The 27,407-nt window shown below is 43.4% G+C and overlaps 4 protein-coding genes and 1 long non-coding RNA gene across 8 annotated transcripts in view; 2 read left to right on the plus strand and 3 right to left on the minus strand.

Moving 5' to 3' along the window:
- On the minus strand, nt 1-4,423 carry LOC135553806 (ATP-dependent DNA helicase Q5-like). Its single transcript, XM_064985748.1, has 11 exons — nt 4,406-4,423; nt 4,045-4,081; nt 3,878-3,936; nt 3,200-3,273; nt 2,991-3,084; nt 2,685-2,861; nt 1,804-2,447; nt 1,669-1,714; nt 1,325-1,549; nt 1,152-1,224; nt 1-1,074 (listed from the first exon to the last, which is right to left on the minus strand). Exons 1-11 carry the CDS (start codon nt 4,421-4,423, stop codon nt 893-895), a joined length of 1,629 nt encoding a protein of 542 aa, XP_064841820.1. The 3' UTR covers nt 1-892.
- LOC135554357 (ATP-dependent DNA helicase Q5-like) lies at nt 3,258-14,733 on the minus strand. Of its 2 annotated transcripts, XM_064986623.1 has the most exons (10): nt 14,599-14,733; nt 14,223-14,344; nt 13,550-14,071; nt 12,623-12,719; nt 12,183-12,457; nt 11,934-12,016; nt 4,975-5,195; nt 4,599-4,701; nt 3,878-3,936; nt 3,258-3,273 (listed from the first exon to the last, which is right to left on the minus strand). In XM_064986623.1, exons 1-8 carry the CDS (start codon nt 14,690-14,692, stop codon nt 4,610-4,612), a joined length of 1,506 nt encoding a protein of 501 aa, XP_064842695.1. In that variant the 5' UTR covers nt 14,693-14,733; the 3' UTR covers nt 3,258-3,273; nt 3,878-3,936; nt 4,599-4,609. The 2 variants fall into 2 exon arrangements, with proteins under 2 accessions (XP_064842695.1, XP_064842696.1); XM_064986624.1 differs by lacking the exons at nt 3,258-3,273; nt 3,878-3,936; nt 4,599-4,701; nt 4,975-5,195 and having other exon boundaries at nt 11,930-12,016.
- On the plus strand, nt 7,231-11,255 carry LOC135554355 (uncharacterized). 2 transcript variants are annotated; one of them, XR_010457684.1, is made up of 3 exons: nt 7,231-8,010; nt 9,686-9,904; nt 10,154-11,255. It is a non-coding gene; the product is annotated as an uncharacterized LOC135554355 (long non-coding RNA). The 2 variants fall into 2 exon arrangements; XR_010457683.1 differs by having other exon boundaries at nt 7,234-8,010; nt 9,712-9,904.
- A 436-nt stretch (nt 14,734-15,169) lies between the features above and the next one.
- LOC135553738 (nucleoplasmin-like) lies at nt 15,170-16,184 on the plus strand. Its single transcript, XM_064985683.1, has 5 exons — nt 15,170-15,321; nt 15,424-15,506; nt 15,646-15,856; nt 16,007-16,063; nt 16,165-16,184. Exons 1-5 carry the CDS (start codon nt 15,270-15,272, stop codon nt 16,182-16,184), a joined length of 423 nt encoding a protein of 140 aa, XP_064841755.1. The 5' UTR covers nt 15,170-15,269.
- A 44-nt stretch (nt 16,185-16,228) lies between these two features.
- The window catches only part of LOC135554361 (E3 ubiquitin-protein ligase TRIM58-like), a 29,671-nt gene continuing 18,492 nt past the window's right edge, over nt 16,229-27,407 (minus strand). Inside the window, exons 5-10 of one of the 2 annotated variants that reach the window (XM_064986626.1) lie at nt 19,117-19,197; nt 18,397-18,495; nt 18,175-18,276; nt 17,791-18,066; nt 17,598-17,676; nt 16,229-17,129 (exon numbers count right to left, since the gene is read on the minus strand). In XM_064986626.1, coding sequence (XP_064842698.1) covers nt 16,543-17,129; nt 17,598-17,676; nt 17,791-18,066; nt 18,175-18,276; nt 18,397-18,495; nt 19,117-19,197 — 1,224 coding nt within the window. In that variant the 3' untranslated portion in view covers nt 16,229-16,542. The remainder of the gene's footprint in view (nt 17,130-17,597; nt 17,677-17,790; nt 18,067-18,174; nt 18,277-18,396; nt 18,496-19,116; nt 19,198-27,407) is intronic. The other variant, XM_064986628.1, reaches the window with a different exon arrangement.

Consider the following 27,407-nt stretch of genomic DNA (forward strand, 5'->3'; position numbering starts at 1 on the left):
GTGCTTTGCACCGATATCTCCCCAGATCCATTCTGTAACGATCCCCAACCCCCTTCCCTATACAGGGGAAGATTATGCTCCATAAAACAGTCTTTCCACTTAATCTAATTGTATATAGCCTACGAGCCAATTAGTCACAACCACTAGACATTCAGTGTTAAGAGATTTTATTGTACAGGTCTCACCTGGAGCAATAGTGTGTGAAGGCTGGGTTTAGTTTAGATACATTTCTGTGAATGCTGGGTGTTTTCCCCCATTGGTGCATACAGTGCTCTTTGGATTCCATCATGTTTGAAATGACTGACTGTTTGAAAAGTCACCCACCCTGTCACCAACCAGCACAGGCAGACGTGGCCAGCTCTGATCTTTTAAGAACTTTGTACCAGATAACCATAAGGAAAAAAAGAAAAAAACTAATTAATATTTTTGGGGATTCCTCAGCATAAACAAAAGTTCTCATTTAGAATCTCATGAAAACAACAAACTAACAACAACAAAAAGATATTAAATTATATCTCTAAAATCAATCAAGGATAGAGTGTGGTTGTTACACATCCAGCCGTTTGTCCTCTTTAGTCAGGCAGAATGACAGACCAGGTAGCAGCAGGGTTTGGCCTGGTATAGCTATAGCATCCATGTCCTAGTCACACGGTGCTAACATCAAACAAAGAGCCACCTCTGTTCGGCGTTGAGCAGGGATGACTACTTGTTCCATAGCAGCAGCAGCATATGTTTAATAGCCGCCATGACAGCGGCTCTCCACGCCACGACAGCATGAGCCTGGAGTTGACACAGCATAGCAGCATATCATCTCTGAAACAGCTCAGTATCTTGGCCTGGGAGAGATGTGAGGGAGGGAATCAGTTGGAGAGAGCGAGAGTGGATGAAGGGATCAGACCCCCAGGTTGTTATCCTCCTCCACCTTTCTGTTCATAGTCCCGCCTCCTCCCATCCCTCTGTGTTCAGAGGTCTCAGTGCTGTGTGGTCCCTTCAGGTGCTTCCAGTCTGCTTCACTCTCACAGCGCTTCACACTGCTGAAGAACTTCTTTATCAGATTCCTGGCCTGCATTTTCACTGTGGAAACAAATATAGTTCATTATTAGAAAAGGCAGCTTGCGCTAGTGCGCACACACAATGTTTATCTTCCTCACCTTGACCTCTTCCCCTACTCCTCCCCTCTGCTAGTAGATGAGACAAGTAGCGGGCAAATGACTTGAACAGCTCCTACAACAAGGAAGATTTGGAATACTACGATTTGAAAAAGTGACAGATGAAGAACCAAATATCTTCATCACAGCTTATGCCCCTTCCCTCTCTCCCTCACCTTGGTGGCAAACTTGCCCTGCGTATAGAAGGGGTCTAGACAGCGCACCACGATGTCAGCCACCTCCTTCAGAGACACAGGCTTGGGGGCTTTGCTTGGGCTCCCTGGCTCCAGTACAGTCTCCTGGACTTTGGGGTTAAAGGTCACCTTCTTCCTGCTGTCCTGTAGGGGGCAGCTGCGCTTGGCTGGAGGGAGGGCCTCCATCTCTTCACTGTCCTCACATAGCTGACACACACACACAGAGAACAGTAGCTGTTAACAATGATGTCATCATTACATTACTGTTAAAAGACCATGGACGACACAATAAGACTGTTGCGGCAATATAATATTGATCTCCATACCCTTAGTTTCAGCAACGATTTAGCCTTGTTTTCATGTGCATTTTGCCTGTGAAGACAAAGGAGTTTAGAGAGAGAGGCGCAAAACGGAATAAACCAGTCAAAGACTTTATCTACAACTTCCGAGGGACATCTTACACTGTGATAGAGTCCAAGTCCAGTTTAGCTTCCTCATCATCATTATCCAAGTTGTTGATTTCTGTGGGGATGGTGTCCATAGGAATAGTTTCAATGGGGATGGTTTCCGTGGGGATGATTTCCATGGGACTAGTGTCCATAGGGATGGTATCCATAGAGACAGTAGCAGGTGTGAATTCCTGAGTGGGGAGTGACTGGGGTGGTAATGAAAAGGCCTGAGATGCATCATTGGTTCTTATCTCCACCTCTGGACTCTTTTCAATCGGTTTCTTCCCAAAGTACTGGGTAATGTTGCGGGAGTTCTTAGCAGCCTCTGCTAGCTTCTGCTTCTTGCTCAGGGCCTTGCCTCCTGTCTTGGTGGGACTGTTCAGGAAGGCAGAGACTGCACTGGCTTTAGCTCTGATGGAGGAGCTGATGGTTGGTGCTGTATCTCCAGTATTTGTCTCCTTCCTCTTCCCCCTCTCCTCCTCACCGGCTGACTCTCCAGACCCAGCCAGGCAGTCAGGGCCCCCGCTCCCCGTCCCACTGTTGGCCCCTGGACCTGTAGTGGAGCCCTCACAGTTAGAGGCCCTCAGCAGCTCACTGGCAGTCTGGAAGGGGTTGGAGGAGCCCCTCAGACCTGCTCCTATTCTCTTCCGCTTTAGCTGGTGGAGAGAAGGAGACACAGAAGGAAGGATGCTTAGTTACTAATAGAACCCAGTATGAGGCTGACTCACAATAACACTGACTGCATCCTTTTACTAAATGGGCTGAGACAGTCTCAATGCATTAGCCAGTAGATACAGATTTAGTCATTACTGCTGCTTATAAAGGAGCACTACAGTATTTTCTTAGGCAAAGTAAAAGCAGAGTTCTCTGTGTGCTGTGGTGTTGGGCCTTACTGAGTAGATCTGTGAGGCAGGTGTGAAGCCCTGTTGCTCCTCAGTCAAGGAGGAAGAGGAGGAGGCTGCTTCGTCTTTGGATTCAGTCTTTATCTCTGTGGATTCCCCAGAGCCGCTGGTCCCTTCTCTTCCTCCTCCTCCTGCAGAGGCAGCCCCTCCCTTCTTCATCTCTGATACCTTTAGGAACAAGAGATAAGTTAGATGAGTGAAAGAATAACTTTTAAAAAAATAGCTTCCATAGGACTCAATACATAAAGTGACTTTACAGTTGTACAATAAACCAGACAGTAGTCAGGAGCTACTTACTCTCTTCAGGACAGCTGCTTTGTACAGGTTGGAAGACTTGGTGATCTTGAAGACCTCATGTTCAATATCCACTGCCAAGGAGAGTGTGTCAGATCTGGGTGAGGGGTGGAGGAAAAAGGCAAAGAAAGAAATCCAAGTGTCAGTTCAGTTGTCCCAGTGGCATCAGTGACTTGGTATTTTAGGTGCATGTGGTTAGTAGTGACTGGTACCTGTGTGTGTGCGCTGCTGCCACCTGGTGGTTGTTCAGAGCCTCCTGTAACAGGGCCACACAGTGCTCCCGGGCCTAGAATTGATGCACACATTTGGCACACACTCTCATCAAAACTATTTTTTTAAAGGTAAGTGAAGATGTATTCATTTTATTTCCTTCCTCTATTCAAAGGGAAAGTGTCATTGAGATTTAAAGCATGTCTTTACAAGGGAGAACTGGTCAGTAGCAGCTCCAGAATAAAATCAACACTATACATACATTTATTTAAACTTTTTTAAATCATGACATACAATCAGTCAGACACCGCTAAAATAAATACAAATGGGGCTAAGTTTTTCCTTGAAAATGTCTATTCTTGTAATACATGTATGAACCACAGTGGTAGTACGATCCCCTTTCTGTTCCCTCGATCTGCAAACATAGATGTTCAGTGCTCTGTGCATTTGATCACAAATGGAGAGTGGGACCTGGGATAAGCCAGCATCTTATTGGGTGAACGATTTACAGCAGAATTTAATTATGGATGAATAAATAGTTTCTAACGAGCTCATGATGGTGGAGACGCTGAATACACAAGGACGTGTGCAATAAACATCAAAAACATGCGAATGTACATATTGCTTTGCAAGTACGTGAGCATGCGTGTGTGTGAGACGTTTCCATACTAGAGCTGTACCTTGACAGTGAGCCTGGGGATTTTCTGGCTGCTGGCCTCCCTGAGTGGGCAGTTATCATCTGCAGACACAGTTGAACACAATATCCAAACCCATTCAGTCACACAACAGTATTATTAGCCAGTCACTTTGCTTGCCTACACTGATATTACAACAGTAGAGAACCCACCTGGAGGGATAAATGAATCTTTGTGTCCCTCAGACACCTACAGAGGAAAGAGAGAGAAGTAAACAAAGGGAAATAAGACACCCCCCTCACACTTCTATTGTCAGTTAGAGCAGAGAACCTACGGAGGGCCCCTCAAATTCCTCACTCCAGCACTAGACCGCTGCCTCTCTCACCTAGTTTCTAGTGCTTCAGTGTTCCAAGCCCCATGCCGTTGCTGGCAGCATCTCAAACCAACAGTCTCAAAGTAATGGCTCAACTCAACACGTCTTTTGTTTGTCAGGATTAATAGTATGGATTTGAATAGCCTTGTTGTGCCGATTTGACTCCACATATGGGAGAGATTTACCACATGGTGCCTTACAGGGGCCCCTAGCCCCATAGACTCCTTGCCTGGCTGACTGGCTGGCCACAGCTGGAACACAGATGTGGAGAGAGAGGAAGCTGCTACAGTGTATGAAGGTTTGTTTACTGAAGCAATGGAATGCTTATGAGTCAGATGTTGTGTATAACAGTATGACAGCAGGGCTGTACACAGTACATGAATGAGGTTTCACCTTGCGCAGGTTCATTTGTTTCTTGAAGAGATCTCCAAACTCCTTCCTCCGATGCTCGGAGCCATCATCATCACCACCACTCTCCCAGCCCTCCTCATCATGCCTGAGGATATGACATCACCACAGACCTAAGCATTCCTACTGTACTGTCTATGAGTGACAGCTAGAAAACACATTTTAAAATCAACAATACATTTTGAAAATAATCCTAATCCAACCAATTACTGCAACTAAAACAGGACTAGCGAGTCAGAAGGAAATCCCCCCCCCATCTTGCCCAGTTAGCAACTAAAAGCTACAACAAATTTTAGCCTGGATGCCAGTCTATTTCTGCTTTAGACTGGCCTCCAGGCTACTAGACCATTGCATTTCTGACCTCTCAAAGCCGTAGCCCTTCCTCCCCCCGGCGTAGAGGTCACGGTCAAACCCAAACGGGCCCCTGGGCTGTGTGCTCCAAGCTGCTCCAGTCTTGGTGCACAAAGTGGCCCCTTCTCCAGCTGGGCCCGCACAGCCTTGGGGTCACGACAGTAGTCACAGGCCCCCGCACAGTCCGGCTTCTGGTCCCCAAAGAACTTGGAGATGGTGGCATGGCGGCAGCTGAGAGAGCCCAGAAATATGGGTGTGAGAGAGACAAACATATTGCAGACATGCTCGAGGTCAAAACCCTTGGAGGCCTTGCATTCACAGAGTAGCTCAGTGGAGCCCAGTGTCTCAAAATGCTCAGAGCTAAGATATTGTGCATTCCTCATTAAGACTCCCAATACAGAAGAATGCACATGACACAGTATAATATCAGAAAGGTAGCTAATGCTGCTGATAGGAGGAATTATGCAATGATTGTGTCATGGAGAAATGACGAAGAGGATTGTCATTGATCAATAGCTACCACTGTGTAATAGATTCCCCATTACTGTGTATGATCAATGTGTATGTGTGTGCGCATGATGTGTGATCAAACAAGGTCACACACACAACTGGCCATCATGTGGCCAAATAAGGCTGTGACCCGACCCGTCACTAGATGTTATTCCCACTTGAGCAGAGAGGGGTCGTTCCATTTGATTTGAATGCCTGTTTGACCACACCCCTTTTGATTTGAACAAAGCTTACCATACATATTTGCCCATGGCAGAAGTGGTCAAAAAGTGACTTTTTAGCAGTGGTGGAAAAAGTACCCAATTGTCATACTTGAGTAAAAGTAGTTGGTTTTAAATATACTTAAGTATCAAAAGTAAATGCAATTGCTTAATCTAAGGAATTTAAAATTATTTAAAGTTTGATACTTAAGTATATTTTAGCATCAAACTTTAAATAATTTTAAATTCCTTAGATTAAGCAAACCAGACAGCACAATTATCATTGTTTTTTACATTTACGGGTAGCCAGGGACATGCTCCAACACTCAGACATAATTTACAAACTAAGCATTTGTGTTTCGGGAGTCCACCAGATAAGAGGCAGTAGGGATGACCAGGGGTGTTCTCTTGATTAATGCGTGAATTGGACAATTTTCCTGTCCCGCTAAGCATTAAAAATGTAAGGAGTACATTCGGGTGTCAGAGAAAATGTAAATATTAAAAAGTACATCATTTTCTTTAGGAATGTAGTGAAGTAAAAGTTGTCGAAAATATAAAATAGTAAAGACACCGAAAAAAAACTACTTAAGTAGTACTTTAAAGTATTTGTACTTAGGTACTTAGGTATTTTCAATGACGGCCTAGGAACAGTGGGAACAGTGGGTTAACTACCTGTTCAGGGGCAGAACGACAGATTTGTACCTTGTCAGCTCGGGGGTTTGAACTCGCAACCTTCCGGTTACTAGTCCAACGCTCTAACCACGAGGCTACCCTGCCGCCCCGGATAGGTCCATTCTATGAATTATATTTCTATGTTTGAAATGACACCCACCCTGTACTCAAGAGCATGTTGTGTCTCAACTGAAAGAATGTATCAAATATGTTGACAACTCTTTTTGAAAGCTTTTAAATGATTTCAAATCTAACTGTTTATCTTTTCCAGTGATGAAGACATTGTGGGGTATGCAAAACTGGTCCACTTTGAGTAATGGGTCAACTTTGAGCTAGAATGTTTTGGCATTCAGGTCAACAACAAAAAAAAGACACTTTCTGACCACTTCTACCATGGGCAAATATGTATGGAAAGTTTCATTCAAATCAAAATGGGTGCGGTCAAACAGTTATGGAAATCAAATGCAGTGACTCTGCAGGAGTGTGAAGTGTATTCTCCAGTAAAAGAACACCCGTTTATCGATACGTCTGTGAACTGGATGCGTTTTCTGATCACTCAGACACACCACTCCCTTCTATTCTGACAAACTCAACTGATGAGGAGAAAAAGGGGTTGTGGGTGTGGAAAGACTCCTGAGTGAATAATGTGAAACAGAGACGAGGTTCTATAAAAAAACTGCTTCCCTAGAGTCTAGTCTGAATAGCAAACCAAAATGATCTACTTTTAGGAGACTTTTAGGTGAGTGAGATTGGCCACGGGTTGTGGTTGGTGAGGATGTTACTGTTCTAAATGACCGTTAAATAGATTTCAACATCTGAATGTCTATTCACTCTTTAGAGTACGGCTGTTCCGCTTCTTTGTATAACAGCTTGCTCTTTCACTCAATATTAGGTAATGTGTACACACACACACACACACACACACACGCTAGTGTCTCTTGGAGGAATACTGGTCAAGACACCTCCATAACACACAAAGCAAGACTTCCTCGGATGGAAACCCAGTCTCCACAGCTTTCAAAGAGGGGGGAAAAAGGCAGTCTCACCAAGGGAGGAGGGGAGAGTAAGAGACAGACAGTGAGAGAGACAGAGAGAGTGAGAGAGAAAGAGAGCGAGAAAGAGCTCATGAAGCAACAGAGTCTTTCCAGAGGAGGAGTGAAGGGAGAAGAAAATGACCCACAGCAGAAGGAGGAGATGATGAACTAGCCTATATTAATACAACAGGCAGAGAGCACAAAAACACAGCAGGAGTCCTTTGTAAGTGGAGATAAACAGCGTTGCTATTGCACAACCGCTGCCTTTTCCACTGGCACCAAGAGACGACAACAGCTACTACAAACTGGGAGAGAAGCAAGAATAAAAGGAGAGAGTAAGAGTGGAGCGAGAGACGGTGGAAAGCAAACCAATGACAGCTGGCTCACTTCGAGCCCGATTTGTTTCCTTTCTTAAAACCAGAACAGACTGTACAGAGGACAGCAGTGCAGCGGGTGGGGTTTTGGTCATCTCTTGGCTTCGATGCTAATCGCTACTTGAGGACTTATCTCTGCTAACCCTAATCCTGAAAAGACCGCTGGGTCGAGGAGGCGAGGTCACCACCTCTGTCTCACTGCTGGCTCCAACTCACCCAGCAACACACAGGGAACTCGCTCTCCACACTCACTCAGGTAGGTGTTGGTTCTTGTGTTACATCACTAACTGATTCGCTTCGTTAGACAAGCACAGTTTAGCACCTTTATTTACTCTGTTGCATATCTGCAAACCCATACAGTTCAGGTGAGTGTATGATGGTTGTGAGTGTGTACATGTAGGCTATATACATGCAAATACAGGCCAGAATAACAGTGTTAGCATACTTTATAGCCTAACCAAAAGAATGTGAAGAGTGTAATTTAGCTGTATGGGTAGTGTATTCTGTATTTAGTGTATTAATAGGGAGGCTATTTACATGTGAACACAGTATGGACCAGAGTTGGAACAGCTCTAGAAGGAGAGCACTCTTCCTGTATGTCATTATCATAATGACATTTCTAACAGCTAAATATTTAGCTACACTTTACTACTGTGGGAAGACTTGCTCCCATACCCCCCGGCCTAGCCATGAAACCGGAGACTGGTGAAAGCCCAGTCTGACTGGGATCTATCACTACACCAGCTGGTAGTAGTCTACCTGGGAGAGAGAGACAGAGAAGCTGTGGGAAACAGCACTAAAGTAAAAAACTATTGTCAGCGGAATTCATACAAAATACATTGGCCAGTACACATTCCACCACGATGGACTCGGTCTGGTCCAGCAACACAACAGAAACTCTTTAAAGGGACACAGACAACAGTACAAAGAGACTGAGCCAACAGTCTGGTATCTGTTTTACATGCCACACCTATAGTCAATAAAGCATTTTACTATCAAATGAATTGAAGCACTATTCTATTTGTCTAAAGACTTCCCCTTTAATAGAATCAATACATTAAACTCTATCCTAATCCAAGTCAATCTAGTGTTGTGATGAAGAGAACGGACATGTAATGTAATCAAGTAGCCTACAGTGTGGTGTAGTGGTGTAGCTGCATAACTAGAGAGAAGAAGATAAAGAGAGTGTGATGAGGAGGAGAACTGTGAAGGGATGATCATGAGATAGTTCATATGAGCAGGATCCTGTCTTGGCATCAATTGTCACACCCAGCTGCTATTCACAGTTTATGGGGAACATACTTTCCCATAGCAACAGCAACATATGTCCTACTCCTAAGTGCATAATGAATAGACAGAAACTTATATTCTAACACACAACAAGGCAAATATCAGTGTCTGCCCTTGAAATAACATAGATAAAAGTCCTCCCTTTATACAGTCAGCCAGTGGGACCCTCCTCTCGGTATCATGAGTCACTGTGGTGTGTCAGTCCACAGCTATGCTGCTGGGAGAGCCCTAGAATTACTCTAGTAAGCCTGGAACAGACACAATCCCACTGGCCCAGAAAACCTCAATCCTTCACACACCAACATATTATCAGATTATAACACACTTTCTAGATCCTCCTCTTTCTTATAGGAGGAGCTGGAATCCGTTGATTTCGCTCTGTCCTACCTACTCATCAGAAACACATGCACTAGCAGCTCGTCTATATATTCAAGGATGAACACAATGGTTTGTCAACATTCCATTGGTGTCAGGTCATCTACAGAGTTAGACAGTAACATACAGCATCTCTGACTTTTAGACTCACAGTCCATTATGGGTGAAGAATAAGGAATGAAACAAATGCCTAGATTCTAATAATTCTAACAATATATTGTAATAATTATCCATTATTAATAATCAATAATCCATCTTTCATCCAGTTTTATCCCTTTATTTGTGGCTTCAGCAAAGTGGTCACATCACACAAGCTGCACCCAGATACTACAGAGTTGTACCCACCACCCTCAGTGTGAGGGACATGATGGATGCCAGAGAGGAGATGCTGACCCTGCTACAGAAGCTCTGGGCCAAACTGCAGGGTCTCCCCACTGCCAGCCCTCTGGAGATGGGGGCCTTCGCTGTCCTCGTCCTCTTTATCGGTAATCTACACCTCTCATACATCATATATACATAGATATAACACACACACACACCTCTCAGTGGAGATATAGTCCATACACCTAACCATGTGCTTCAGAACATGTCAGAACATGTCTTGCAAAGGATGAAACTCCAACATCTTTAATATCACTTTAGATAGTGTGAAATCAATCATCTTGTCTGGACCAAATTCAAATAGGTAGGCTAGTTACTATAAAAGGTGTTGTCAATCGTGTGTTCTTTCCTAGTGGTCTTCCTGCTCATGCTGCTGATGACCTGTTTGACGTGCTGCTGCTGTCACAGAACCAGAACCAAGGGCCCACATAGTCAGCTAACCTGAGACAATCCCCACTTCCCCCAATAATGAGGAGAGACATTATAAACAGGCACTCTATGGAGTGCCATTGTATCACCAGGAGAGAAATTCTGGAGAGGCACTCTATGGGCCTCTTAACCCCGGAGGAATGATGAGGACCCGTGGGGAGGGTGTGGAGCCCATCTATAAAGGAGCCCGGCCCTTGAACAACACACCTCCATACAAAACACACACAGAGCCTCCCTGAGAAGCAGTCAAACAGGCCAGGCTTTCAGGAGTATCAACATTCCATGGGGCATCCCTGGGCTCTGCTGGCTAACAAAGCAGTCTTTGACGTGAGAGATGGACAAGACTAGACCTCTAGGACTGCTTCAACTGATCCACACAACACAAAGACACACACACGTAGCTAAAAGATCCCAATAGAAGCACAGGAGATTGCTTGGGGAGATGAATGTCTGTCAGTTCTAGGATGTATGGGTGTCAACTCAACCTCTGCCACTGGCTCAGAGACTCTAAGAAAGAGCCCTCTGCAGATTCCATCAACAACTCACTTAAATGGAGGCATCTTGCCAAACCCCTTGTAAGAGTGTTGCCATATGTCTTCTATCTAAGGGACTTGCTTTGCTTTATTTCCTTGTTCAAGTGCTAGATGGAACAAGGAAACGCAGAAATGTCCGACTTGCAAACTGGTTGAACGCGGCACGTGTATAACTACAACCAGTTAGCAAGTCGAAAAAGTCTGTTTCCTAGTTCCGACTAGAATGTGAACACAGCATTAGTTCAGCAAAAACAAGCAATTATGTCATTCCTCAGGCGATTCAGAGGACCATGCCTGCCCTCTGCTGCCTTGTAATATGCTTCACAGTTATACACAAAAACAGAAAAAGAGTAATGCTGTCATTTCCATATAGTTGTTGCATAGGTTAAAAATGGAATCTCTTCCTTCTGAAAAAACATTTTCTTAGCCTGCCTAAAATAGTGCAATACACTTTTGTATCTCTCTTACATGAAATAAAACAAAATGCAGATGATTGTGGTGAGTTATATCAGGTGTTCCCAAACTGTTGGCGGCTGCTGTGTCCCCCCCCCCCCCACACACACACACACTTAAATAATAGAATGCACAAGTTGCAATTTCAAAATGATGTAGTGCATCATCAGTTTCTCAGTCATTGCAGACCTTAGAGAGCCATTTATAACTTGTCTGAAATGTCCAGATCAACTAGCCCGTTGATTTTTTTGTCATGTTAGAGTCACTCAAATATCACATGACAAAACATATAGAATTGCAAGAAAATTTGCTTTAAAACTGCAAAAGTTTCTCCGCACACCATGACAAAATGTGTAGATTTGCAGGAAATATTGTATGCTTTTAAACTTGCAAAATCTTCTCTCCTCCAACAAAAAGGGTGTGTCATCAACAGTAATAATAATAATATAATAATAATATATCCCATTTAGCAGACGCTTTTGTCCAAAGCGACTTACAAGTCGGCTGGGGCCACTACTTTTACATATGGGTAGCCCCAGCGGGAATCGAACCCACGACGCTTGGCATTACAAGCGCCATGCTCTACCGACTGAGCCACACAGGACCCAGTGATTGTGGTCACAGAAATAGATGTGGCGCGCGAGCGTAGGGGGAGCGAGAAATGTTCCCCAATGCTGGAAGAGGGGGCCTGAGTGTAAAGGTGTTATATAACACTCACCCTTCTTGCTCACAGAATGACACCATGGCCTCGAAGTCTGTGATGGAAGCCTTGTCCTGATCTTTCTCGGAGCCACGCTTTGCCTGCAGAGAAGTCACACAATCATTCGCTCAAAGTTAAATAAACAAACATAAAACGATTTGAACACTCTACACACCAATTACAATCCCCATGCATTTACAGCACCATCATATTGCTTTACTAATAACAAGCCCGTGAGGCAGGTTGACAGTGTAGTCTAGACGTAACCTGTTTGCGGGCCACCTCCTTGCGGATGAGGAAGTTCAACTGCTCCCTGTCCTTGGGGGAGTAGTACGTCCTGCAGGAAGAGGGCAGCCCGTCTCGCCCCGCACGCCCAGATTCCTGGTAGTAACTGGCTAATGACTTGGCAAGGTTCCAATGGGCCACAAACCTGACATTAGATTTGTCCACCCCCATGCCAAAGCTGATGGTGGCCACAATGACAAGCACCTTACCCTGCATCCAATCAGTCTGAGCCTCTGTGCGATCTCCTGCCTTCAACCCTACACAAGCAGGAGTTAAAGGTCAAGAGTCATGCCGCCCACTTTGTTATGTCTCGTCTCTCCAGCAATAAAATAATCTGCTTGATTCTTATCTTTATTAAACTTTAACATTGCCATTTACTATCCTACCTTACAATGTTTGTAAGCCCTTGAGGAATGTCTCACCTGCATGGTAAGGCTTGGCCAGGACTCCCAGCTTAGTCAGTTGGTAAGCCAACGTCTCACAGCCATCTCTGGTCCGACAGTACACAATTCCACAACCCTGAAGACGTACAGATACATATCCCAAGCTAAGTACCATGCACTGATTATAAGGCTGGATGACATATTGAATTCATGTTTAACGCAATATTCCAAATGCCTGTATCACAACAATCACTTTTTGTATTTTATGACCGTTTGTCTGCATTTGCTCATGTCTTTTTGGTCTTGTCTCCTTTGCACCTTCCCATTCTCTCTCACACACACAGGCCCCTCCCCCTTCCACTCACAACAACAAAGATGACACATCACTTCCTCCCTGATAAGTGGTTCAACTCACTATTTGCATTTAAGGTTTGTTCCAACAGAATCGGTCATAGGGACACCGAAACACATTACTCTGATTACACCATCCATTATTTTACTGTAATAGAGGAGAAGTTAACCTTTCAACTCATCAAATTGCATGAATAGCAGGCACTAATAAAACCAGAGAATCAATTAACACTGATTCTGATAAATTTATGTTCAGTTTGTTGCAAACCGGGCATTTTCAGCCAGATCGCTGAATATTGCAAAAAAGCAGGTTAAACTATTTTGATAAAATAATTACATTATTAGTGGGTTTTATGGTTGTGGAAGGCTTATATATTTACCCTAGGTATAATTTCACAAGCCCTGAATTCATTAGGTTATTGCTGACTGTTTGAAATGCAGTGTATTTGACCTTTAAATCTAGATATATAGTGTGAATGGCCCATAATTAAAAAAATAGACTTATGATTTTTAGGCCACAACGCCCAGCCCTAACTGATTACACCATCCATTAGATAGAGTAGGAAGAGATACTGCATATAAGGAGAGAGTCAGAGGGGAATCTAGTCCACCAACCTGTCCTTTGGGGCCTTCCCCCAGGGTCAGGGCCTCCCTGATGAAGGCATGCAGGTGCTTGTAGGGGTCCTCTAGTAGCTCCCTGTACACCACCTCATAATGCAGGTTACTGCGAAACACAGGTGTGGCAAAGGACAGCGGTGATCGCAGCCTCAGGGACTTTGCTATGTCCTCCTGCACCTTCTGGGGTGCCGTGGCCGTCAGCGCCACGCAGGGTATCCCGGGCAGACGGGCACGCAGACTGCCCAGTTTGAGGTAGTCTGGTCTGAAGTCATGCCCCCACTGGGAGACACAGTGAGCCTCGTCCACAGCCAGGTAGGAGAGGAGGCTCCGGGAGAGCAGGCCTGTAAGGCAAGGCTGGAAGGCAGAGGAGGCCACCATCTCTGGGGTGATGTAAAGCAGCTTCAACCTGGGGCTCTCACTCTCCAGATCGGCCAGGATCAGACGGCGCTCCCCTGCAGGGAGCTTGGAGTTGATGGAGCATGCAGGAATGTTCAGGTCCCTTAGGTGGTCCACTTGGTCCTGTTATGGTGGATACAGAGAAAGGGATCATCATTGAAGAAACCTACAGCTAGCTATGCAGTTAAGGATAGCTCAGTCTATATCAGAATCAATCACGTATAATCAGGACAAATTACACAACAGAAGAAAATGCTAAAGAAGAGAGACTGACCTGGATGAGAGCGATAAGAGGGGATATGACCAAGGTAATACCCTTAGCCAACACTGCGGGAAGCTGGTAGCAGAGGGACTTCCCTGCCCCGGTGGGCATGCACACAAAAACATCCCGGTCACCTGCACACAACAGGGGCAGTAATTTACAATTTTCCATCGACAGTCCGATTTGGGCAACGGCATTACTCAGATATGTTTAATAACAATAGCTGATCATGCTAGCTAGTAGTAGGTAACAGTCAATGAACTGGTTGAAGAATTGGCTAATTAGCTACCTAGCTAGTTAGATAGCCCGCGGCTGGCTAAGATTAGCTAAAACTAGAAGAGCCGTTCCTAGGTAAATTATTGTCCAACATGTCTATTGTGGTTCTCACCTTTAACAACTGCTTGAACAACGTCCTCCTGCTTCTGAGATCGGAACTTATCGAACCCAAAATGGGTTTTTAACGCCTTTTTAATGGAAGTCATCTCTTATCCAGAAAAACGTCCAACTTGACAACAAACTTCATTCTCTAGTCGTCGCGTATCGATGACATCAAGCCAGTCGGCACATAATAAAGAAAGCCATATTTTAACTAGTGAATCTCTTTAAGCATATTTTATCTACGGTTCTCTTTTAAATATACATTTTTATGTAATGTCAAATGACCGAAACAGATGTGTTTATATTTTGTACAAAAAAAAACATTAAACGCACACAACTGATTAGATTCATCATCCATGGGTACACGCCTTTGTTTTCCTGGCCAATGAGAGTCGAATGCGCTGTGATTAGCACCTGATTAGCACCTGATTATCACGACCCAGACCAGGACAGATTTTAATGCTAGAATTTGTTGTCTCGATCTGTGAGGTGAGTCTCCGTCTCCGTTTACGTTTGAGTTCTGGTTGAATTTGGTGACCTCCATAGACCACTTTATCAACACCCAAACCAAAACACTGACACAATCGAAACCCCTGATTTATGTATCAATAAAGCAGGGAGAGAAGAGGCATAGGATTGCAGAATATTAAAAGGAGGTTACCTCCACTCCACTTCATCTCCATGGATCTCTCCCTTTCACCCTCTGTTTCTGACACTGTCTGTGTGCTCTGGGGTATGTACTGAGGTTAATGCCACTTTGAGATGGCTTGAAATTGGTGACCTAGATGCACAACAATGTATTGTAAACCCAGGGTCTCCTCTCTTCTCTGACTAGGCTGTGAGCTGAATGACACCCAGAGAAAGGCAGTGTTTGAAATAGCGGAGGATTTGTTGGAGCATCAGTTCTTCATCCGAACGGTCAGTTTAAGTCTTTAGTCCATCTCCAGCCCTCTCCACACACCCCATTAGCAGAGATCACTTGACTTAGTCAGTGACACAGCAATTAACATAGTCCAATGACAGCCCAACCCCTAATCTCTGCTCCCCTTGTTAATAGATGTGTCTGAGTGCAGAGGCCAGTAAGGAGATGCATGTTGTGGAGGTACAGGACAGAGTTGGGGAATGCTGCAAGCCAGTGCCCATTGCCACACTTCAACCTATGTGCCAACCTATGGTCAGTTTCAGTGGGTTTGAGCTCATCTCACCTGTCATCTTCAACCTTCGCTCTGGGCAGGGCCCCCTCTTCATTTCTGGACAGCATTTGACGTCTAAGTAATTGAGATAGGAGAAAATTATGTTATTGTCTAGAGAATGGCATAAAAATGAATATTAATCAAACTATTTGTCAATTCTGGGACTCTGTTCTTTATTTGGCTTTAAGTTCAATTCAAATGATACCTGGTATTTTTGTGCTGTCATAGTGGTCTATGAGGAGGAGAAGGAGAAGAAGGTCTTCTCATCAACACCCCTACTTGGTAAGTAAACAAATCTAGAACTTCATAACATGATTACCTATTTTGATCCCTTATGACATTGTACAGTTCAGTATGAAATAGTTATTGTGTTTTTATTTCAGATCACAGTGGTCTTCAATAACATGATCAAATTTGAAGGACTTCAATAAAACACAGCACAAAAAGTAGAACCTTTGTGTTTCGTATATTTATTTATCACGGAAAGTGCATTGTTATTACAGGATTAATATTTCACAATAGATTAAGATAATACTATGGTATTCTTTAAAATGTATGAAAATACAGAGCATATGAGTGCATAGCATAACTGGAGTAAGGAAGAGGCAGAAAGAATCACATAGAAGCAGCAGCATCAGTGGTCACATAGCTATCCAATGTCATGATGGTCTAGTTCTTTACAGTAACGAAGGTTCTGATTACTCTACAGGAGTGGTGAGAGGGTAATCATAGGGTGGAGGGATTGTGTTAAGAGGGAAAGTTCAGCCCCACAGGCACAAGGAGGGACAGAGGCAATAGGCCTTGCTCCCAGGGGACTTGATCACCAGGTCCTTAATGATCTCTGTCGTGCCGAACAGAGGGAACAGCTTCTCGTTGAAGCTCTCATTGTAGGTGTAGATGTGGGAGCGGCTGTCTACGTCGTAGAAGGACAGCTGGCCCTGGTCATAGTCCAGGTAGACGGCCACCTTGCGGGGGATGAGACCAGGCGGCAGGGCAGTGAAGGGCACAGTCAGGGCCTTGAGCTCCGTGCCCCTCTCCAGGCGCAGGGTCAAGTAGCCCGTGTCTGTGTTCAGGGACTTGAAGCCCTTCCTCAGGGCTGACTCCTTGGCCACACCCAGCCGAAAGTCCCGCTCCCCCACCTCCACCTCCCAGTAGTGGCGGCCAGAGTTGAAACCCTCCACCCCTGTGGCGCACCACCAGCCATCGAAGCGCTGGTGGTAGTTTGGCACATCCTTTCTATCGAAGCCGCAGCGCATCTTCTTCTCGTCATTGGAGATCAGCAGGTCAGGGTTGGCCGTGTCCAGGTCAAGGGAAATCTCCACTGCTGCATTAGAGATCCAGTCCCATACTGGAATATACAGTGGGGTAAAAAAAGTATGTAGTCAGCCACCAGTTGTGCAAGTTCTCCCACTTAAAAAGATGAGGCCTGTCATTTTCATCATAGGTACACTTCAACGATGACAGACAATTTGAAAAAAAAATCCAGAAAATCACATTGTAGGATTTTTAATGATTTTATTTGCAAATTATGGTGGAAAATAAGTATATGGTCACCTACAAACAAGCAAGATTTCTGGCTCTCACAGACCTGTAACTTCTTCTTTAAGAGGCTCCTCTGTCCTCCACTCATTGCCAACAAAGGGTATATAACAAAGTATTGAGATAAACTTTGTTATTGACCAAATACTTATTTTAAAATACTAAATACTTTTTTGCCCCACTGTACATAACAGATTAGTAACAAATATTAGTCAAACAATACGTTCTGTGAACATCAAATCTGGCTCTGTCAATGCCTATCCAGGGCATCACATACCTGAGTGAGGAATGTAGCGGGCAGCACCAATCTTCTGAGTCCTCTGCTTCCATATGAGCCACTGTTGAGGGATGGCTTCCTGCAAGCACAAAGATGGAGAGGGAGAAAAGCGGCTTTGGTAAATATCAGGGCTGTTATCATGAATATACATTTATTTTAAAGGGAGACAATTGATATTTAAGGAGGCCCCCACCTTGTCCAGGCCCTGTGTCAGTAAGACCCACATGAGCAGTTCCATGGCTGTCAGGAGGTTGGGCATGTGGCGACTCCTCCATGCAGCCTGGAGGTCCTCCAGAACTTGAGCCACAGCCTCCCCAGGCCACACACTTTGCTCAGGTTGGGCTCTCAGGTCCTTGGTCCAGTTGATGATGGTCCTCTTAGCGTTCTCCATTTCATTCTCACTGAACAGGTCCTGCTTCCTCCACTCGCTTTCCTCTGGCCAGCCATCCGACTGCATGGGCCTCTTCTGCTGACAACAGGTGAAGACTCATTCAACACGTGTTTGGAGAATGTCACCTGCAAGCTATACAGTATATATTAATAGCTGTTACAGTATATTGGCTCCTGCTCTCCATACCTTGCTCTCCAGCAGAGATGCCCACTCCAGGATGAAGGCCCTGCAAAGAGGAGTGGGCCAGATGTCCTCTAGTTTCCAGATGTTCTCCAGCACCTCAGACCTCTGCAGAGAGGGCATAGGCAAGTGGGGGATTTAGTAGACTTGTTTATCCTCCAAACTAGACCTGACAATGGATACTTGTATAATGGATGTTACAAAAGGTGTGTATATATTTCAGTGTACCTGGCACACTCGATTGAGATCTCTAGCCAGCTCCACTATAAACAGCTGATTCTCTTCCAGTGGCTCTCTCTTCTCATTCTTCGCCCTCTTGCGAGATTCCTGACAGACAAAAAAAAGAGTGTAAAGATTTAGCCCTAGAACACATAGAAAGTAGCAATAAAAAATAAATATTAGGAAAAGAGGAAAGGAAACAGATTTAGGACAGAAATTGGTGTTTTACTAGTGCATTAGGAAGTAATAAGGTTAACCCAGAAAAGGACACACTTGGCCTTATCAAAATGCACACCAAGCTCTTCTCCTTTCAGCAGGAAAGAAAGAGATCTCCTCTCTCCCATTACCCCCCTTGACAGCATCTATTTTTAAACTAAATCAAATCAACAGTCTGTGCAGGTTACTTGGCCCTGCATGCTCACTGCTGCTGTCTCATCTGCCAGCAGTAATCTGTTTTCCCTGGGGTTTTCCATACCACACACACACACACGTCAACTTTGATTTGTAATAGGTAATCAAATCTACAGAAACAATTAAAACCTATCTACTTGAGTAAGCATGTGACTGGTGACGCTACCATGACAACCCCTTCACAGCCGTTTCAAGGTCACTTTCCTTTACGATAAAATCTTTGACCGAAGCAAAAAAGATTTGAACAAAAAAACATTTAATGGTGTTTTTGTTGTTTGGAGGATTTGTAATGCATGACAGGAGTTTGACCTACTGTACCTTAAGCTTGGCTGTGATGTTCTTGACCGGCTCGACTATAAAGTGGAAACACTGCATCATCTTGGAAACTGTGCTGAGACTCTACAAAGAAAAAGACAGATAAAATAGCATTTTAAATGTACCTTGACAGACAGGGAACCTCTACTTGACAGAATATACACTATCTGTGTAAGGATTTCAGATTGACAGGTGCGACTGCTGAACTAAAACCACACCACTGATCTGATTCAGTGGTAGCAGGACCACCTACATTCTCTAAGGGGACTCAAATGGTTTGAAATCTAAAACTACCCCTGCCCTACTTTCATTAGAAATGTGTCAGCTGTTCCACCCTATTGCCCTATATTCTGTCCCGAGTCAAGATAAAAGACATTGGCATCATGGCCAAAGGAGTAACGCAGCTCCACTGTTAAGAAGATTGCTTTAAATCGTTAATCATAGTGCGGAGGACAGGCAACACATGGCTAATCGTACTGGACCAAAACCTAACAGCAACACCTCTGTGGTCATCATAACATGAAGAATACCTCCCCTTTGGTATCTTTAATGATACTCTGACCTAGTTATTGTGTGGACGTTATTCAAGTCATATTATCATTGTGAGGTAAGCACAGGATCCTACCCACTTTTAGAGCCTGGGGCATCAACTGATCAGGTTAGGATCAGTGATGAGTCAGAGCAGAGGTTACTTGGCCCTCTGTAACGTGACTGGCCCTGCATGCTCTTTGCTGCTGTCTCATCTGCCAGCAGTACAGTGTTTGGCCTTTGTTTTTCCATAACACAGGCACAGCAGGGTAAATGTGGCACGTGAGTTAGGTCAGTGTGCCACTGAAGCCCTTAGCACAATGACTGGTGCAAAATAATAATATTGATAAATGAAATGCATATTCATCGGCTCACATTGTGGAGAGCAGAACCAGATGGCATTTGTTATAAAATTCATGGTAAACTCATGTCAAGATTTAGTAATAGAATACAAATAAATACAATAAAAATGAAATGGAATACAATGCAACAAAAATGTGAGTAGGCAAATTAAATCATGAAAACAAAAACAGGAAACATTGTTCAGGTATTCAGAGTAGGCCTATGTGTATTACATCTTTTGTTTGAGTGACAGTGACCCAGTTACAGACCAGTCTAGACACACGCAGTCTGCGCACAAAGCAGGGTCGTGTGACTTTGCTGCACTGCCAGAGTGCTTGATCCTATATATCCTTGGTTGACATTGCAACATGTCGAATTTTACACTATGCAGGATAGTTAAGTTATTTTTGCGACACTAAACAATGCCATGCTGTTATGTGACGTCTGTGGACTTTCATGCAATCGAAATGAATGTATTATATTTGATAGAAGATTAGACACAATCATGCAGTTGAGTCGTACAAACTTGTTAGACATACCTGTCACAATGTTGTAATGTAAGCCGATTGGTGTCTTCTATACACAGGAGTAATTATATTAGAGAACAAGTTGACTGTATGCTGCAGTATGACTGACCTTGTTTACATACAATATTTTCCTAGGAACGAAGATGGTTCGGCTCTCTCCGTTTTCTCAATCCGAAGGCAGACAAACAGCGCCGCCATGATTGTTGTGGTACATCAGTTGTCCACAAAGTGGAACGGAGGGCTGTCTAGCTCCCGCCTATCCTTTCTTTGGATTGGTGGATACATAGCATTATTGTAATCCCGTTTTGAATATTCGATTAGGTTCGTTGACGTGAACCGCGTGTATTCAATGGAGAGCGATACTATGCTACTAAAAAAATAAAAAAGATACTATGCTACTTGCCTAATTTCATGAATATGCATAGCCATCTCGAGACAAATCTGATGTAAAGTGTTTTTTCTTAAAGTTTGCGGGATGTCACCGTGTCCTACTTATATCAGTAGAGGAGAACGAAGGTGTCTGTAATATAATAAACGTGGTAAAAAAAGTAGACTTTTAATAAATGCATTTCTATAGCTTCCAATATACTCTTACTCCGTTGGGGGAGTGCCAAGATGGAGGCACAGTGGCATCAAAACAGCCCTGAAATCATCTACTGTGTATATATAAAGCGTTGACTTAACCTGAAGATGCTTTTGGGAAAGGCTAAGTTCATCTAACCATTTTAATGATTAACTTAGCCTTAAGATGCTTTCGGGAATCCGGGCCCTGTTCAGTACATTGTAAAGGCATTCTCTCTGTAGTATGAACCAGTGTTCACTACTTGACATGAGCATCTGAGTTTCAGAAGCTCAACTGTGATATATTTCAGGTTACTTCAAAAGCAAGTTCCATTACAACATGGCTAAAGAGAGAATCTCTTTATCCATTAGTTTCAAGTTTTAATGTCTCATGCAATTAAATGCCTTTCTTGCAAGCTCCAAACCCAACAATGCAGTAATCAATAACAGTGTAGCACTAAAAATAACATAAGGTAAAACAAAAACACACAAGATATAAAAACAACTACATGAGAAAGTAAGAAGCTATATAAAGGGTCAGTTCCAATATCATATTTACAATGTACTAGAGGTGTGTGTGTGTTTTTGTGTGTGTGTGTGTGTGTGTGTGTGTGTGTGTGTGTGTGTGTGTGTGTACTGAACAAAAATATAAACGCAACAATTTCAATGATTTTACTGAGTTACAGTTCACATAAGGAAATCAGTCAATTGAAATAAATTCCTGAGGAACCTAATCTATGGATTTTACATAACTGGGAAGGGGTGCAGCCATGGGTGGGTCTGGGAGGGCATAGGCCCACCCACTGGGGAGCCAGGCCCAGCCAATCAGAATGAGTTTTTCCCCCCAAAAAGGGCTTTTACATACAGAAATACTCCTCAGTTTCATCAGTGCAACAAAACTGTACATTTTAGAGTGGCCATTTATTGTTTTTAGCACAAGGTGCACCTGTGTAATGATCATGCTGTTTAATCAACTTCTTGATATGCCACAACTGTCAGGTGGATGGATTATCTTGGCAAAGGAGAAGTGCAACTGACAGGGATGTAAACAAATTTGTGCACAACATTTGAGAGAAACAGGTTTTTGTGTGTATTAACATTTATCACAGCTCATTAAACATGTGTCGTGTCTTTGGCTATGCCGGATTAAGCTATATGACATGCTATTCTATAAAATAATTTCTCCATAATTAATATTACCTGATTGAGCTAATCATGTAAATGTATTTAACTAGAGAGTTGGGCACCACAAAATAATATTTATACAGCTGTTATCTGCCGAATAAACTCTTAAAGACCTAGTAATATTTTACATCAATAGCAGTCAAAATTAATCGCCATCTTAATTCAGTCTCATCTGAAAGTTGTAAATTCTTGGTTATCTGCACGTACCCTGGCTAACAAGTTGAACCAGTAATACAAGTATACGAGTATACTCTGTGCATCAATGTTTTTCTTGCTGAGACGCTGCAGTGCTTGCGGAAGTGTCCGAAGGGCAAGAGAAGTTCATCTCAACTACCGTATTGCATGACTGCAAGGAGGAGGGAAGTTGCTCATTCACAGAGACAGCTGGCTCAAAATCATGACAAGAATTGTCAATCAGATTGGCTGATGGAATGTGTCGAGATATCGTAATATCTCCTTGGATCGGATTCTGCCCCAAAAGGTTTCTAAACATCTTTTTCCCAAGGGGTGCTTTTAAGAGATACCCCTCGTGAAAGACTGCGTTGGAGCTAGCGTTAGGGGAGGACAGTGTGGTCGGTGGAGAAGGCACTGTGGCCTGTGACCATACCTGGTTGGTTTTCCAATCCATCAATGGGAGTAACCGATCCATCAAGTCTGCTCCAAGTAGCAGGGGTACAGTTTCGAGGCTGGTAACATACACAGGGTGGACGAGCGATACGTCCTGGAAGTGTAGTTTCAGCATGACTCTCAATGTGAGAGGAGAGGTAGTCTGGGTGACCCCTCGAAGTGTAGTGTCGCATCGTTCCAATTTTAACCAACGTTTAGTTGGCTTCAAAGCCCTTTTTAGATCATCAAACAATGTTTGAGAGATGAGTGATATTGTCGCACCCGAATCAATTAGCGCATGACAAGTTAAGCAGTCCTCCAGGACTGTTTCCAGGTATGGGTGTTTCGATTCGTGTTTAGTGGACATATTCCCCACAAAGTGGGGTGGTCGTTCGCAACGACGTGATGTGTCAATTCTGTTCAAGGTAGAAGCAGATTGACTTTTCAGATTTTGAGTGGGCTTGGCTTTAACGAAGCGTTTGACCTTATTCTTTGCAACCTTTGTATCAGAGTCTATAGACAAAGCCCATGGGCTTGTTTCTTGATCAAGCGGGCCCTGGATAGGGTCTTGAATGAGAGTTGGAGAAATTCTAACTTTAACGTCCTTGCAAGGGTGTTAATTCCTGCGGACCTGGTGTCCGGTAATTCCCCGTATAGTCCTTGTGACTTATCTTTTACCCTTTTCTCAAATATTTCTTGCTTTAGTTTTTACCGTAGTGTAGCTTCAGGAGAACACTGGTCTACATTTTGATCATCCTTCAACCCCTTTGTTACCCTTGTGCTCTGACACTTTGTGTGGGTTGGGTGCAGGAACGTAGTGAACAGGTCGATTGTAGCGGTAGTCGTTTTGATTGCGACGTACTTTACAGTTATTTAGACCGCAGAGGTTATTGGAATCATGGTTTTGTGGTAGAAACTGTTGTTGTGCTTCATCTCTCAAAACTCCAATATCTGATAATGCACCTTCTAACTGGAGTGAGTGCTCCTGGTCAAACTTCAAAACCGAGTGGTCAGTGCTCTTAACGTTGCAAGCTTTTGATGCCTCAAAAGCTGTGCTTGCAAGCTCTCTGAGTTGTAAGATAGGCAAGCCAACGTGGGCTGCAGGACCCAAGTAGGTAATGAAGGTAGGATACATGTTTGACAGGAACATTTGTTTAAATGATAACAGGTCTTCCATGCCTGTTTCAGTGAGTAGGCCAAAGTAAGCTGAACGAAGCCTATGATAGTAAGCTTGTGGGTGTTCGTTCCGAGCTTGTTTGACGGTGTTAGCCAGTGAGCTATCGTGTTTGCGAGTCGCAGAACCACTGAATTCTTATTTCAAAGCTGTGGCAAGTTTAGCTTAGTCATTTAGCACATGTTGCTGTTGTAGGCGAATGAACCTTGTCACGTGCCTATTCGACGTTCGCTTCAACAGGTAAACTCTGTCAGAACCCGTAGCCCTCTATGTCAGCTAGGAACGTCTCAGTATCGTTTGGCTGACCTGGAACGGGGTCAAAAGTGGGGAAATTCTTGACGAGTTTGTCAAGGTATTCCGAGTCAAGCGGGCGGAGAGGGTTGGCTTCATCCTGTGGGGAAAGTGGGGCCAAAAGAACAAGAGGAGAAGCCAAGCTTTGGCTTTTTTGGCCAAGAGGCGCCATATTACTCAGTGCCGAATTGTCAAGAGGAGACGACTGAGGGACACTTACTGGGGGCAATGTCTGAAACCTATCATCTTCACTCCTTTGAGTGCAGGGCTCCGGTTGCTTGGATGGGTAGTCACGCTGTGGAGAGTGACCATTCTGGATTTCCTCCATGTGGTACCTAAAGGTGGTATTCTGCTGCATTGCAGAGTCTACTTGAGCGCTTAGAGTACTGATTTTGGACACGTGAGTGTCATACTTGCTCCTTTCGGTCTCAAACTTATCTGTCATGGTTTGCAGATAGAGGTCTTGAGTATGGAGCGAGAGATTCAGTGAGGATATTTCTTCCACTTGCTTAGAAGTCAAGATTTCCATCTTTATCACCTGAGTTCTCTCATCATTCATTTGGTTAGCGACTTCAATGAGTTCTGCTGATTTGTCATCCAACTTAGCCATTGTGTTCAACAATTGATTGTCTTTGGTCTGCAGAAATTTGAGTAGAACTGTGTTACTCTGAGTAATGTTCAACAAAACTGCCTGCATGTTATCAAATTGTGCGCTCCTGTTTGTAGATAACTCAACAGATTTATCTAGTTTGGAGTGGACTACCTCCTATTTAGTTTTGGCTAAATTGAGTTGTTCCTGGAGACAACGATTTTGTTGAAGAGTTTGTGCTCATTCATCGTCATAATTATTTGCAATTACTTTTAATTGTTCAGATTTCAATCGCAGTTCCTCGACTGCTTTTGTCAATAGTTGCTCAGTTCTCTCCACCTGTCCCCTCATGTTAGCCATGATTTTGGAGAGCGTTCGCAATTTCGGCTGTTTTTTCGCTGCTGATGTCAGAGATCAATCCTTTATGGGTGGAGGTTCACTAATTAGCGGAGGAGTGGTGACCACCTCATTTGATAGCTTGCACATTATTAGAAAAATTTAAAGGAAAAATGTTCCTATTTTCTTTCAAAGTTTGGGTTTGGAATTCATTGGAAGCTGCAAAGACAAGTTTAATCTATTTATAGATGTTGATGAACTATCAGTACTGTACCAGTAATGTGGAAGTTGGACGTGAATGAATTTGCAAAAGCAAATTGAATTAATGAGTCAATGCCAATGATTAAACCTACCTGGGTAGGCTATCTGGGTATTAAACTTTAATTAACCTGAGATGTTGCTTCATCCAGGTTAATATGAGAAGTTTTAAAGTGTCTCATTTGATTGGAAGAACATTAAGGTATGTTCAACAATTTAACTTATTAATTTGAATGACACGATAATCCATACAATCTCCATTGATTGGATATCATAAGTGTAAACAGTAAATCAAATGTTGGGAACATTCAACACTGGTGCACTTCTCCTTAAGGCCAAAACCACATGTGATTCCCGCTGGGGCGGGTCTTCTGTCAGTACTGGATCACTGAATGGTTTTGCAAAAACCAAATTTTACTGATTGATAAATTTAATGATAAATCAGACCTGTATAGGTTATTTGGGAATTAAACTTTAATTCACCTGGGAAGTTCCTTCATCTAGGTTAGTTTGGAAAAAGTTTACAATGTCTTCTTTAGAAAACTCATCAATTTGGATATTATTTAAAATATCTATTTCAGAATGTAAATTGCCAGATTTACACTTATTAGTTCAATTGGATAAGACATTGATATCCGTCTGGATATCATAAGTGATGACTTGAGTGTGACCTGAATAATTCGTCATGAACGAAAATCCTGGGCACACGTCAGCGGTCAATGATTTCACACGCTGAAATCAAACGGAACTACCCGGGTGGGACTTCCGTAACGCAAGGTGGAGGAATTTCAACGAAGCACAAGAAAACAAAATGGCTATTTTCCCTTGTTAGCTTTAGCATGCAAGCTAAACCCTGCTTTGTGCCTGAAAATGCAGCACATAGGATTCCCTTGGCAAGGGAAAGATTTTACTTATAACGTATTATGTTCAAACCCTTTTCAGCGTTTTTTTAATGATGTTTTAACCGGAACACGCGGCAAACAACGAAATGAAACTTGGTCTACTCGTGAGAGAGACAGAGATATATATCGCCGGTCAAGCTTATATCTCCTGAATTTCAATCGGCTGGCTCTCTGTCCTCGCTTGAGAAATTAATAATGACCGAGCCTACCCGCGTCTGAAACGCGCCAGGCAGAAACAGCCCTGCGTTCTAATGTTCTAATGTTGACTTAACCTAGACGTGCGACCTAGTTCCATAAATGTTCAAATGCTTTCCGGGTCATCGAACAATGGTAAATTCTTAGATTACAGAGTATTCTCTTGGCTAGCAAGTTGAACCAGCAAAACAAAATTGGGTTTAATTATTTATTTACTAAATACCTAATCACACAGAATTACACATACACATAATTAAATCATAACTTGATTACAAATGACGTCATAAAGGAAAACGTCCCTAGCGGGTGGAACAGATATGACAGCTTGTTACACAAAAGAAAAGGGGCTGGGTTTGAGTGAAAGAGCGGGAAGACTGAGGAACAAAGGGTGAAGCTGTGCTATCGTAAATACAGTATCTTATGCATTCTAAATTACCACCCATTTGGAAAAGGAAAATGCAAAAAATATTTACTCTGAGCTCACTTCAGTAGGTTGGTGGTAGATGGAAGGCAGTGTTGCCCAACAGAGTCCTTTGTTCTTTTGAAGAATGTCTCTGCTGGTAAATTGAATACGTTGTAGTAACGTCATTGTGTGGTAGACGGGATACTCTATCTGTTCCTTCCTAACCCTCGTTTGCAGTGGCTGTTGCTAACTCAACGGCTAGGAGGTATCACTTCTGTAGTGAATAAGAGTTCAAAGTTCATACCGTTCGCAACCAAAACTCACGCTGATGTTGGCTTCGTTCTGTAGTTATTATCTGAACCATTCTGACATTGGACCGTCGTCCTCACGTCCTCGG

The sequence above is a fragment of the Oncorhynchus masou genome, chromosome 14, assembly GCF_036934945.1.
Source record: "Oncorhynchus masou masou isolate Uvic2021 chromosome 14, UVic_Omas_1.1, whole genome shotgun sequence".
Classification (NCBI taxonomy): Eukaryota; Metazoa; Chordata; class Actinopteri; order Salmoniformes; family Salmonidae; genus Oncorhynchus; species Oncorhynchus masou.